This window comes from Anabrus simplex, chromosome 1 (genome assembly GCF_040414725.1).
Source record: "Anabrus simplex isolate iqAnaSimp1 chromosome 1, ASM4041472v1, whole genome shotgun sequence".
NCBI lineage: Eukaryota > Metazoa > Arthropoda > Insecta > Orthoptera > Tettigoniidae > Anabrus > Anabrus simplex.
Window position 1 is genome coordinate 1010119134 of NC_090265.1, and position 15643 is coordinate 1010134776.

Sequence of the window (15643 nt, forward strand, 5' to 3'; positions counted from 1 at the left end):
AGGGTATGCAGCGTGTGTCTGTCTTCGAGGCGTAGGCATCCGAGGTCGACGTAAGACTGGGTAACTTGATCTGAAAATTTCAAATCTATATATGCCTAGTACACCTCATTTTGGTGCTGCCATTGATTTTTGCGGTTTCCTTATAACTGCATAACTTTTGGTGGTGCTATTTGAGGATCCAACCAGCCTTTGGGCTAATGACCTAACAGACAGACATATGTAAAAGCAAATATAACTTACCTGAAGCGACAACCTATAGGTTTTGTGGGCTTAGAAACTTTCGGGGAACTTAGAAACTTTCCAATAACGGACCAACTATATTGGTATTATAAATTTACTCATTCAGGACAAATATTTCAGGTTCCCTATCGGAATCAACATCTATATCATCAAGAGACGACACATGCGTCCAGCCCCCATGCCAATGGAAATCAATTACGGTTAAAATTTCCAACCATGCCGGGAATCGAACCCGGAACCCCTATGACCAAAGGCCAGCACACCAACTATTTAGCCATGGAGCCAGACACTAATCAAGATAAAAACACCTAACAACATTTTCCCCCCCTTCCCCCCAAATCAAGATAGCGCCACAATCTGCCAGACGAGCTAGAACACTGAAATTTGGCTAAATTATAGCTTTTAGCCTGTAAACGACGGAAAAAATCCAAGATGTTTAAATTGTTCACCTTTTACCCCCAGAAAAATATTAAAATATGGAGGCAATTTTAATGACTGTGCAGACATTCCTTTCGAGGTATTTGGCGGCTAAACGGTAATCGTATCACAAAACGGATGGCACAATGTTGTTCAATTCGGAGTGAACTACAACTTTGGTCCTATGACTTTTTATCATATATATCTCTCTCTCTTATACCTTAGATTTGGCTGTATTTCTCGATTGTTCATAAATTTGTTATTTTTACACATACATTATTCATTGTTTGACACACTTATAGGAAAGATAGTGTCATCAAATTTGGTACGCACAATGACACGACCGATGGCCATATGAAAACCAAATGTCATGATTCTAGTTTATACACAGAAATGAAAAAAAAGGTATGGTGTTAAAAATGTACCCAAATTTCACCCTATTCAAATTTTCTAACTCAATCTAACCCATAAATATGGGAGATATGAGAAAATGTTTTATGATCAAACATGTAGAACGATAAAAGGGGCATCTGATGGGACAAACAATTTGTTGATATGAATCACCATTAAGCAGCAGTTAATTTGTAAATGAATGTTTGCTATATTATGAACGTGCATACACCTTCGTATATGGATCTGTATTCAATGAAGTCGATTTGTAGTGATCTAGTAAGGGCGTCCCCTGTTGTAATCAATTCTCCTCACATCAATTTTGCTGGCAGTAGGAATGGGGTCCTTCTCCAACTCCTGCTGTGTAATTGGCATTAGTAAGGAGGGCCTACCATTTTAATTAATAATTCCCTTCTTGGTTTGACTAGAAGAAGGCAATGGAGCATGCAATTTTGTTCAATACTCCCCTACCCGATTGTATCTGGCAGTAGGTAAGGTTGCCTGCCATTATAAACAAATTTACCTATTTAAAATGTGACTGGCATTAGGCAAAGTGGCCTGCTATTATAATCAAAATACACCAACTCCAGTGTGACTGGCAGTAAGCTGACTGGCATTAAGAAAAGGGGCCTGTCATTATAATGATAACAGCATAGCTCAATTCTGAATGGTTGTCGGAAAGGTGCCTGCCATTATAATGAAAGCTCCTCAAGGGGAATGTGTCTGGAAGTAGGAAAGGGGGCCTGCCATTGTAACGAAAATTGCCAAAATTGACTGTGACCGGCAACAGGTAAGGGGGCCTGCCATCATAATGAAACTTTCCAACACGATTGTGAATGGCAGTTGGCAATGGAGCCTGCCGTTATCATCACAACTCCACAACTCGCATCTTACATGGGAAAGACCGTATGGAGACCTCCCCATGGCGTTTCTTCGATAACGCCAAGAGACATGCAATTTATTAAAATCTCAATTACCACGTGTAAAGTAATTTATGCAGAAATCCGTAAACAATTTAGAATACCGTAGCAAAACACAGGCACATTTGCTACTTACATATAAATCTTACACAGGCATTCTGTGCATGTTGTAGTTTATCTTGAAATGCGGCTTTCACATCTTTGTAAGCTACGTCAAAAGAATCGAATATTGGAAAAACGAGGGTTTTGACTAGATTCTTCTTTAAACTGAATGGGAAAGTAAATGTGATATGTTTTAAAGAGTGCAACATGGCAAAAACTCGTCTACTCACAGATTTTGTCCGATCCGTTCACGAGAGGTGCTGAGCAATGATTACTCCCCGATTTTTTCCGCTCTTGCAAAAGGGCAAAGCTTGGTTTTGAAGTCGTACGTCAGGGATGGACATGCGGTAATTACTGGAAATACGTCTTGGGTGGGCAATTGCTATGGTTTGGGATTTTTTCAGGTTTAAAATAAGTCCACGCTGGGAAGACCATTTGCTTACAGGCTCTAGATCCATATTAATTTTCTCAATTGCTGTTGAAATGTATGTTGGTTTTGCATGGATGTACAATTTGTACGCCGTCAACATGAATGTGACATTTACAATTTGTCATCTGTTTAGCTAGGTCATTGATATAGACAGAAAATAGGAAAGGAGCTAGGGTTGACCCTTGTGAGGCACCTGTTTTCACATATTGCCACGAAGAAAAGGTACCTTGTATGAAGACACTTTGTTGACTTTCGTGTAAATAGGCTCCCATCCATCTCAGAGTACTGTAGGAGAAACCTAGAGTCAAATGCTTTGCTGAAGTCCAATAATACTAGAATTGTCAGTTTGTGCTCATCAATAGCCTGTTTTATATCGTCAGTCACGCTTCGTAAGGCAGTACATGTACTGTGATTGCATCGGAAACCTGACTGGTGTGGGTCTAGTATGTTGTGGTCGTTGAGATATTTTGTGATTTGATTATGTACAATGTGTTCCGAGTCCCTTGGCTACTGTCAACAGTAGATTAACAAGTCTGTAGTCACTGTTTAGTCTAGGAGATTTTCTCTTCGGTAAAGGATGTACCAGGGCCATTTTCCAGACAGTTGGAAATATGCTGTTTTCAAGGGAGAAGTTGTATATGAATGTTAATACTGGAATAATAGTATTGATAATTTTCTTTAGCATTATAATACCTATATTGTTCACCCCTGTGAATTTAGTTTTAATTCGCAAGATAGCCGTTTCCATTTGCAGGGATGAGACATACCGGTAACTAAAATAATATTTGTTTCTACCTACGGGTGGTGTGTTGTAATTTGCACTCAAAAGATTTTCTTTTGCTTCTTCATTTAATTTTACATGTGAGGATACGAAGTGACCATTCAATTCATCAAGAGACAGCTCCAAATCATCTACCTTATCTGGTTTATTTAGTCCAAATTTAAGAATTGACTTCCATAAAGTAGCGGGTCTTACGTCGGGTTTTATGAGGTCATGGGAGTACCATAGTCAAGCTTTTCTTACTGTCCGAGTTGTATTATTACGTAGTCGTTTGTAATAGATAAAGTTTTCCTGCCAGGAAAAGTTTATATTTCCTATGAGCTGCATCCCGCTTAGCCATCATTCCTCTAATATAATTATTTAACCACGGGGAGAGTATTTTACAGATGCGTGCTGTTCATAGAGGGGCATGTTTGTCAAAAATATGTAGTATCATGTTATTGAAAGTGGTGACCATGTCGTCAGTGTTAGTTTTATGAGTTAACTCCTGCTATGGCATCGATAAAAGCATCTTCCAATAATTTTCATTGTGAATACGGCTATAGTCTCTGTAAGTCACATACTTAGGTTTATGTTTGGGGCATGCAGTGCGTAAATCATAAAGATAATGTCATGGGCTGACAGTCCAGGAACAGATGTCTGGCAATGATGTAATACTCTGTCAGGGTTGTTCGTTACTATTAGGTCCAGTAGTGTGTGTGAAGTTTTAGTGTGATGAGTGAGAGAAAGTGGGAGGATCATCATACTGCATGCCTGAAAAATATTCAGCAGATGGGTGGTTTTGGAAAAATTTGGTAGAAGGTTTGTATTGAAGTCTCACATCATAAAATGTTTGTACATAGGTAATAGAATAGTAAGATCAGTCTCCAAGTTATTCAGATGACGAGCTTTGGGCAGTTTGTATACAACACCTACCAAGTATTTCATGGCAGAGACCTGTATTTCTATGAACATGTACTCTGGTTTTTGCTCATACTGTTAAGGCGACTGACAGATAATTTGAGGTTTCAAGCACGAAGAGACAAAACCACAGACACCACTGCCTCCTTAGCCAAGTATCATTCTTCACAAGGCAGTAGCCAGGTAATTCCAGATTCTTAGCCTGATGTTTGACTTTCAACCAACTTTCACTGCATAAGATAATTATCAAAGGAGAGTGGAATGAAAATCGCTTTTAGTTCATCTAGACGAGTTTGAGGAACTAACCCTTGGCATTAAGGTGGCATATACGAAGTACGCTTTTATGTCTATTTAGGGCTGACTGGAGAATGTGTGTTGTAGCTTCAAGGGGTGGGGTTCAGGTCAATGGACTAGCAGGTACACGGGTTGAAGGGATAGGTGGGGAAAGGAAGTGTAAGTATTGCTATGGCCAGAGGGATTACGGCCATTTGTGGTATGCGTTGCTAATTGCTAAAATGAAACTAACAAGAACTAGAACACAGCATGCAACTACATCCAATGAATAATCAGCAATTATTGTATTTTAGATGATTAAATTGTCAATAATAATAATAATAATAATAATAATGACAACGTGCAACAGCAGATTAGGCGTACAGAATATCTTGAGCTTATTCTACGTAGTGTTGATGTTAGATCCATGTAGACGTAATACGGAGGCCCTGACTTCAATTAGAACCAGTTAGATTAAAGAGTAAGTAGCTCGACAGGTCGTAGGACAAGAAGATAGATAAGCGAATAGATATATAGATAAATAAATATGATAAATGGATAGACAGGCAGACAGAGATAGAAAGATAAAGTTGCTTAAAATAAATAAAAAGATAGCTTCTCGGCTGTGGCTTACGGTAAAGGATGAGAGTGGACTAACGTTGTCAAGTGATAAGGCAGCACCGCAAAATAAGTTTATGCCATACGAAGTTCCTTTAACTGGGACACTCTTAATTTCATCCTGTCAGCCTTCTTGATTACTGTGTGTCCTGAGTCAGTCCAAGTGTTTGTAAGTCCAAAACGCTGGATTACTGTCTTCAAGATGGATATTCTGACAGCTGTAAGATCTTCATGGATTGTTGTGTATGATCCTTTCAGTTTCCTTTTCCTCATTAAGATGTCCTGCTGTGATCGATAAGACACAAATTTCACTAGGATAGGTTGTCTTTTCCCTGGAGATCGAGGTCCTATTCTGTGACACCTATTGATATAATTAAGTCTCACATCTGCACCTACTGCTTTGCACACGTTGAGCACTAATTCATCACAGTTTTTGTTTGAATTTTCAGGGATGCTGAAAATTCTTACATTATTTCTCCTGCTATATTGCTCCAACGCATCACACTTGGTGACTAAATCCTCCTTCAGTTTGCAGATTTCCACCTCCTTCTTATCAAGTTTTTCAGTTAACTTTGACAACGTTTCGATATTAAGTTTTAAACATTTTTCAAGTATGGACAGCACTAACCCAGCATTTCCTTTAGGCATTATTGTCCTCTCAGAACTAATTTGTTCAGAAAAGAGGTTTGTAATGTGCCAGTAAATCAACTGATACAAGTTGTCCTCTCAAAAGCCACCTGCATTGCATTTTGTTCTTGGCAAATTGGCTCAGTTATGATTCCTAGCCTTGTCAAAGTGATCTTTACAGGTCTTGAATGCAACAATCTCAGTCTCATTGAGAACATAGGCATAGTAATTTGTAAGTTCAAGAAATTCTACTCTTCACAATTCTAGAAGTGAAATAGTAATACAAAATGCACGAAGTATAATAAATATGTGCATTTAATTTAATCTAGCTCCTTGCTTTACGTCGCACCGACACAGATAGGTCTTATGGCAATGATGGGACAGGAAAGGCCTAGGAGTGGGAAGGAAGCGGCCGTGGCCTTAATTAAGGTACAACCCCAGCATTTGCCTGGTGTGAAAATGGGAAACCACGGAAAACCATTTTCAGGGCTGCCGACAGTGGGGTTCGAACCTACTATCTCCCGAATACTGGATACTGGCCGCACTTAAGCGACTGCAGCTATCGAGCTCGGTTAATTTAATCTGATATAGGCTAAAGAATAATAGAAAATCTAACAAATTTGAGAACAACTTAACAACAGAAATCAAATAACAACATACAATCATTTGCAAAAACAAATTGTGCACCATAAATGAATTTTATAACTGATAGGTTCTTCAGTCCACCAAAATAATTTTGAGTAATAAATTTATAAACTGTCTGTAAGAAAAATGGTAACAGTCTTATACCTGAAAATGAAACAATACTTTTACCATATGTTTTCTTGCAGGTAGTTTATAAATTTATTTCTCAAATTAGTTTTGGCAGACTGAGGAACCTAACAGTTATAAAATAATCAAATTGAAATTGAAAAGAAATGGCTTCAGATATTACAAACCATAAACGAATCGTGACATATAGTACAGTCAGGATGAATAGAAATACTAGCATAAGCTCTTGCTGAATCAGATGTTAACATGCAGGGCATGGATGCTCTCTGCTGCCTGTAGTGTAGCTGTTGCAAAAATCATAATAGGTGCAGTATTATTCCTGTATTAACTTGTCTGAACTTATTAACCTTAGCCAAACGTTACACATCTTTATCCAGAACATGTCTACTCCCGCATGAGCAACAGACATGTATATGGGGAATTTTGAGTTACATGGTTTTGCGACTCTATGTTTTCTCTTAGGGTTGAAATATTAGCCGATAGATGTCAGGAGCATATATACAGGGCCTTAATTCAAAGTGTGTTCTGAAAGTGGTAGAAAGAAAACTGGTTGGAGAATGAATAATCTCTGAATAATCAATCCAGACTCTTAATATATAGTTTATATTTTGAAGAGTAATGCAAAAATTCCTGTTTCAAAGGTAATAGAAATAACGGCCATGATTCTGAAAATTGGACAGATAACAGTGAAAAACATAACAAGGGAAAAGTGTCCAGATCATTTCTATCATAAAATAAACTTCTTCTCTAGTGAAATACAATAAGTTCTGCTTTGTAAATTTCCTGTCACTTTCCTTAACTTGGCTGCATAAATGTTTATTTCTCTTTAGTGTTTTTTTTTTTTTTTAATTCCCTTTTGTTGGTCGTAAACATGCCATACTTTAATGTGTTCATCCTTGAAATATTCGTCGAACTACCTACAGCATATTCCTTCAAATTAAATGCGTTATGAGGTAAAAGGGGGAATAGGAGAGAAAAGAATGAAAAAGGTAGTGGTTATCTTACGTTAAGACCATCATGAGCTTCCCTAGACATGAGAATCAGGTAGTGTCCAACTTTTCAGAATCTCTGAGGGCGAGAAGGTGGGAAGAGCAAGATAAATGTTGAAGGATTTTAACGGTGAAACATACATTGAATGTAATTTGATGGAACCTGGCATGAACAGGGTTAGGAAGATCAATGTTCTAGGTTTTGCAAGGAAATGCCATGGCCACATATTTGATTGGTAAACGTTAAGGTAGTTAAACCAATATAGAAAGCTGGGCAGAGTCTGCACTGAAGCTGGAGTGATGATACTGTTGATGGTTGGTTTAATGTGCATGGAGGTGTCGATTCTATCATCATGGAAGTGGAGTGAAGTAGACTAAGCAGATCTGCCTACTCTCATTTCTCTTGACATCAGTTTCCATGATTATTATGCACAAGCTATATGATAATCGTTATTACTTCAGGGTCTTTAGTGGTGTGTCTGCAAGTAAGATGATCTGAATCTAGTTTTGGAATACATGTTCAGAGGTACTATTCCATACTTTTGCCAGAAGAGAGGAAGCAAATTTTCACTCCAGTAAGCACACTCAAGTAAGGACATCATACCTCACATATCCGAGGGATTTAAATTTCCTGAAGCATGAATATTAATCCATTTAGAACATTTAGTAATTTGAAAAGTTATGTGTTTTGGAGAAAACTTACTGGCATATGCAGCAGAGAAAGTGGACTTCAGTATAGCAGAGATGATGGAAGGGGCAGCCTAGGGCTTGGACATTGATCCCAGATTAGAGAAGGCTGCCACTTCAGGTAGACAAGCCTGTTTTAGTCCAATAAGACATCTGCCACTCAAACAAGAAGCCAAGATACCAGGCCTGGCCAGCCAGTTGTAAATCTTGGCCAATCAATAAACGTTCATGATATGATCAATGCTATGGCGTTACCTGAATGTGACTCTCATTGTCTTTGCCCAAATGATATGAGAATTGACCCAGGGATACTAACCCAAGAATGTAGCAGACCAAAGAAGCAAGTCCAGTGTTTACAATTAATGTTTATTAACACGGGTATGCTGACAAGACGAAACCGAGGACCAGCTGCCGTTTTGAAGAACTGCTGTACTAACATCACCAGTGTGCAGGAGACTAAGTGGAAAGGATCAAATGTTAAGGACATAAGTGAGGGGTATAAGATTTTCTACCATGATCAGAGCTCAAATAAGAATGGTGTTACAGTAGCTGTAGCTGATAAATCTAAGAGACAGAGTGCATGAAGTAAACTGTATAAGTGATCTGTTGTTCTACATAAAACAACACTACTATATGAATTGTCTTATACTTTGCACTCCAGAGGTGCCAACCTTTGAAGTAGGTTATCAGTAATCCCCACCATCAAAAAAGTTCGAGTCAAATCCAAAGCATGCTCTTCTCTCGATAATGACACGTCCTTTGCCCTTCTTGACGGCGATGTGTTCTGAAATATAATCTTATGCAATAAAATTTGCACATCACCTGTTAGTACTGTGATTAAAAGATACTTTGTAGCTTATTTTGCACTAAGCGGCTGCTTTTCAGTGTATGTTTTCTTAAAACATCCTTCCCCCTCTGATGATGTTATCGTCTTCTGGACCATGAGCGATTCCAGTGTAGATGTGCTTAATGTAGGCCTGAATTCTGTCTAATTTTTCCTATCAACAGTGAAAACTCCTTCTGTGGGAAAGTTACTGTTAAGTACACTTAATACAGTACTGCAAATACAACATTACCTAAGGTTCGGTTCTAAAATGTAAAATAACGGAGTAGAGCTCCTTCATTCACAATGAATTTCACAACACTCACGGGTAGTAAAAGTATACTTGGGGACAAAACATGATGACCTCCCCTCACACCACTACTACTCCACACGAAGAAAGGGTAAAGACTGAAAAGGGTGTGAAAGAAAGTGGTTTGGCAACCTTTCCACACCAAGCAAGAATCACTTAGAACTCATTAACTCAGCAGGGTGCAGGGTGAGATTGACTGCTGGCTTCCAGCTCGCTTCCAGGAACTGAGAGCGTCATGTTTTGTCCACAAGTATAACAGACTATCGAATAAGTTTAGTTGCCAACTCACTAAAGGTGAGCTAAACTGCTATTTGCATGAAACATTTTCAACTGTTCCAGTTTCGAACTCGAAACTGTTTCAACATAACTGATTCGAATAGCACTTTTGCTTCTCCTTCCAAATAGAGACATGGCACGATTGCTGCAGTGTTGTTGCACACTGCTATTAATAGGTGATGCTATGAGTTTGGGGTACAGTATGTGTTTTATTAAGGGAAACCTTGCATGTTCCCGTTCAGCTTATTGTACGATACTTGTTAAACATACTTTACAAAGGTGAAAAATGAGAGTATCCTCCTAATTCAATACTATAAATACTCCGTCTAATGACGGAATATCTATTGTATTGAATTAGGAGGATACTCCGTCTAATGACGGAATATCTATTGTATTGAATTAGGAGGATACTCTCATTTTTCACCTTTGTAAATTGAAAACCGTCAATACGGAATGATTCTAATATCTTGTAACTTGTTAAACATATTTAAAATAGTGACTTAAAGACTGCGGTATTGGACGAGTTAATGCAAAAATAAATTAAACAGTACAGTTTCAGGAGCAGTTTTCATAATGGGGTGTTTTGTGAAACAGCTACATTTCAAAATGGTTTTGATACCGGGCCATGCAGAGCGACCCATAGTTATAGCAATTAGCGAGGTAGCAACAGAAAAGTTTCAGAAGCAGTGGTCATAACAGGGTGCTTTGTGAAACAGCTACATTCCGAAACGGTTTCAAAATAGCTGTTGCATTTTTTCTGTCCCATCTCTACAACTCACAAGCATAGAAATGGGGAGGTTGGGCAGTTTTTCTTCATTCCTTCTTTTCGCAGAAATGTACTTTTCCGTGATAATATTTTTCCGTAATCATTTTCCCTTTGATCATAATGCCGTAATTGTGAGGTGAAATCTGCAATAATTATGGACAATCCGTAATTGTTGGCACCTCTGGTACTCCAATCAGGTTGTCCAGTGGATGAGAAACAGCAATTTTGGGAGAGCCTTGATACCTAACTCAGACTGATTACCATGAATGAACAGATGTTGAAGAAAGCGGGAATTTAAGGGTTAAGGGGATTGTTGATCCATGCTCCACTGCGTGGGACAGAAGATAATCATGTTGGGGCAAAAAACATGATGACCTCACCGGCCATGTAGAAGCAATGAGGGACAGAGACCTACAGTGTCATGCTAGCCAGGTATCTGACGTCCGTAATGAGAAAGGCTCTTAAATTCTTGACAGTGGAGAAACTTATGACCTTGTCATACCTTCAAGAAATGGTCCTCTCATTTGATTACCTATTATAGCATTAGATGAAGATACCAAATCATCCTCTGTATGGATACTACCATTGAGAGGTACTGCACTCAGGATGTGCACCCATGGAGTTTGAAGTATGCTGATGATGTTTTCTTAGGAGGAGAAGACCATCAACATCTCCAAGCAAGTGCAAGAGCAGAATTCCAGGCTGGTCACACGTGAACTACGCCTCAATATCATGAAAACAGAGTATATTGAATGCAAATTTCAAAACTTCAGAACCACCCAAGTCGGCGGTAAAGATCTTGATATAGTGAACTGATTCAAGTACATTGGCTCCATAATGTGTGCACATGGTCATAACCATTCTTGATACCCTTGCTTGTGTGAAATCAGCACTGATATAGCTCCTGTGGATCAGTGGTCAAGTATTGGCCTCCAGATCCCAAGATAGCAGGTTCAATCCTGGCAGAGGTAGTTTGTTTTTTGAAAAGTCCATTCGGCACTCCATGTCATATGATGTCAGCATGTAAAAGAGCTCTAATGACACATATGGTATTATTTTTCTTCTTAATCTATTTACCGTCCAGGGCTGGCTTTTCCCCTGGACTCAGCGAGGGATCCCACCTCTACCGCCTCAAGGGCAGTGTCCTGGAGTTTCAGACTCTGGGTTGTGAGATACGACTGGGGAGGATGACCAGTATCTCGCCCAGGTGGCCTTGTCTGCTATGTTGAACAGGGGCCTGGCGGGGGATGGGAAGATTGCAAGGAATAGACAAGGAAGAGGGAAGGAAGCAGCCTGGAGAAGTGGAAAACCACGGAAAACCACTTCCAGGATGGCTGAGGTGGGAATCGAACCCATCTCTACTCATTTGACCTCCCGAAGCTGAGTGGACCCCCTTCCACCCCTCGTAACACTTTTTAAATTTCGTGGCAGAGCCGGGAATCGAACCCGGGCCTCCAAAGGTGGCAGCTAATCACACTAACCACTACACCACAGAGGCGGACACACATATGGTATTCACTGGACAAAATTAATAAAAGTTCTGACACAAATGCCCAAGAGAGATTCGGTTTACTCTTCCATCTAGTAGGCTTAGAGGAAAACTGAATGTCAAAATTGATGAGCAAGAAGTCAGATTGTGTCAAATTAAAATACTTACACATGGCAGCCGAGGTTATATGATCATTACTGATAAAATGGAGGCAGGTCACTCGCATCCTCTGAAAACAAAAAAATACCTATCCACTTTAAGGAAAAAGTCTACAGAAGTGTTAAGGGACCAGTTGTCCTATATGGATATGAGTGCTGGCTAGCCTCAATAAAACATGAGCAAGTTCGTTATGTTATGGAGGTGCACATGCTCAAGTGGCCCCTAGATTTCATGCATTTCAAAAATATTAAATATGACCATATGTCCAGTCATGGGAGTGGCACCCACAGAGGAAAAGTATGTGAAAGACATCTAAGATGATATGGCCATGTCATGCGTAGTGAGGAGCAGTCAGTTGCCAAGACAGTCATGTGCCTGAATCCAGATGGATGCAGGTCCAGAAGTAGCCTAAAAAAGGGTGGCTTCACTCCATTAAAGATGATGTGAAGCTTGTTGGTGTCTGATCCAGCAATGTCCTGGATAATAAAAATGGAGGTCAATATGCAAGAAAGTGGATGTGGACCGTGCACCAACAGGGCAAATGCTTGAAAATGAAGAGTTATTTGGGACAAAAAATGACTAAGTTTTCATTCTTGCTAGTACAATAAAATAGTAAACTGAAAATCAGAGAGATAACAGAAAATGACCATTATGGAACCTTACCTCCTCTGTCTCGGAACCAGCCATCTCTTGATAGTTGATCTTACGACCTCTAGTACGACGCACTGGACTATCGTCATCCAGACCACCATACTTAATCTATAAAAGAAAAAAAAATATACATAAACCATGTCAGTCGCATACAAGATATTGTGTAAAACACTCTAGAATAGAATAGAGAATCACATAGATCAAGAGTAGGGGGAATACCAAGCAGGATTCAGGAAAGGATGGTCCTGTGTGGAGCAGATATTTACTATCAAGAATTTAATCAAAACTAAATATTTAGCAGCAGACAAGAAGGTAATTATGACATTTGTAGATTTCAAAAAGGCATATGACTCTGTTGACAGGGTCATGTTAATAGAAGTGCTGAAAGATTTGGAACTGATGAAAAAACAACTAATATGATACAGCAGACTAACAAATACCCGGTCACAAGTAAAATTCCTTGGAAAGCTATCAGAACTGTTTGAAATCAAGACAGGTGTGAGGCAAGGAGATGGCCACTCCCCAGTCCTTTTCAACTGCGTCTTAGAGAAGGTGATAATGGAATGGCAAAAAGAAATGAGGCAGCAAAATATCTCGAATGGAATCAAGATAGGACACAAAAAAGCTGTGCTTTAGAATGTCTTGCATTTGTATATGACTTAGTGTTCTTCACTGAAAATCTAGAGACTGCCACTATACAGACAGAAGTTTTGCAAGAAACAGCAGAAATGGCAGGACTGCAAATATCCTTTGAGAAAAGTAAGTACATGAATATAGATCCCAAAGAACCAACATGGACAATGAAGACCAAGTATGCTGACATAAAGAGAGTCCACAAATTCAAATATCTAGGGGAGATTCTGACTCCTAACAACAACAAGAAGCCAGCTATCGAAGAAAGAGCAGAGAAGATGGAGATTGCATTCAAACTATGCCAGAAAAATTGTAAGTCCAAATCCCTCTCTTATCAAGCCAAACTCAGATACTATAATACTGTGGTGAAACCTGAATGCCTCTATGCAGCAGAGACAATTGCCAGAAAGGGGATTACCAAAATAAAGAAAAAGAGAGAGAGAGAGAGAGCATAAATTTCTGAGGAAAATTCTGGGACCCAAGAAAGCAACAGGAAATGAGTTTACCTTCCATTTGTATGAAAAATGCAAAAAAATTCAACCTCGATAAGAAAAAGGTCGACTGGCTTTCTATGGACACCTGAGAAGAATGGCACCAGAACGCCTAGCAAATAAGATCTTCCAGGAGAGAAGAAAGACCGAAGTACCATGGCTGAAAGAAGTTCATCAGGACCTTAAAAAATGTGGCATTAAGATGGGAGATATTACAGACAGAACAGTGTTCAGAAGGAAAATTGTGGAGGTGATGGATCTTTACATGTAACTAATCTCATGTTTAGACCCATACTGTAATTTGCTATAATTTGCATAAAAATTTGTATTTTTTTATTGTTCTATTCCACCTTTTCAATACAATTGATTTTGTGTTGTTAGAAATTCATACTGCTACAACACTACAATAGAAGGGGCATGTTTTGCTTGGTTTCAAGCATCCTCAGCCTTTGTAATTTATCTCAAGGTCATTGTTAATTTGCTTATAACTAATTTGTACAACAGACAGGAGGACTGGACATACATAGGGCATAATGGAGCTAGCACAATAGACCTAATAATCACAAAGAGCTTTAGAACAAAACACTTTGCCACCACAGTGAAAAAAGAAGCAGCAGCCATCCATAAACACATTCCAGTACAATGAAATATAGAAAACGGTAGAAGTATCAAATTAGAAGAAAGACGAAATATAACATTTGGCAAGATCCTGGACATGGAAAAAATTAAAGGGAAAATGAAAGAAAAAGATAAGGTTGAAAGAGCAATAAGAGCAGGAAATATTGACGAGGCCGCTACATGGCTGAAATCAACTATAATAAGTGGGGCCACCACAGGATACAAATAGGAAGGCGAGGCCATGGTTCGACAAAGAATGTTATGAACAAAGAAAATTGACACTGAAAACACTACATAAAACTAGAGAACAAATTGCAAGCACAACCACCGAAGAATACCAACGAGAACGAAAGAAATACAAGGACCTAATAAAAAAGAAGAAAAAGCAACACCTGGAAGAAGAACATAAGAAAATGGTAGAGGCAGAAGAAGACCCCTACCGAGCTCTGAGGCCGAAAGGGCAGAAAATACAGCCCAACATACCTATGGAAACATGGATAGATCATATAAGAATAGTAATTTGCTCAAAAGAAACAAGACCCATGATTAAGACACCTATGACTCCACAAGCTGACGAGATCTTCACCACGGATGAAATCGCGAAAGCGATACAGAAAATGAGGAATAACAGAGTACTAGGAGTAGATGGAATAAGAAGTGAACACTTAAAGCAGACAGCACAAGAATACCTACTGATATGGACCTCCCTTCTAAATAAATGTTTAGAATTAGGAAGTATACCAGACGAATGGGGAAAGTTAACAATCAAGCTATTATACAAGGGAAAAGGAGACACAGAGAACCCAAACGCGTATAGAGGAATAGCATTGGAATCTACATTACTGAAACTCCTCACAGGAATCCTCGCCAAAAGGCTGGCAGAGAAGCTAGAACCCCTTCTACCAGAGGAAAAGTTTGGTTTTAGAAAGGGAAGGTCCATGACTCTGGCAGTAGAAAACCTGTTGGAACAAATAAAACAGACGACAGAACGACCAAAAGGAAAACTATACGTGGTTTTTGTTGACTACTCAAAAGCCTTCGATATAGTCAACAGAACGGTATTAATAGATAAATTGGAGGAACTAATTGGAAGAACGAGCACAACGACCCTGATATCGAATATACTGGCAGAAAACTACATACAGATAGATGATGGAATAGGCATATCAGACTGGCTGACACAGACAAACGGTGTCCTCCAAGGCGATCCACTCAGCCCAATCCTGTTTAATGTTCTCACGAACCATGTCACCAAAGGAATGGCAGGAACAAGCACATATGT

At 39.1% G+C, this 15643-nt stretch overlaps 1 protein-coding gene across 1 annotated transcript in view; it reads right to left on the reverse strand.

The window, feature by feature from the left end:
- Positions 1-15643, reverse strand: part of LOC136857786 (microtubule-associated protein futsch) — a 468803-nt gene that overhangs the window by 42606 nt on the left and 410554 nt on the right. Inside the window, exon 16 of the mRNA XM_067136704.2 lies at positions 12632-12727. Coding sequence (XP_066992805.2) covers positions 12632-12727 — 96 coding nt within the window. The remainder of the gene's footprint in view (positions 1-12631; positions 12728-15643) is intronic.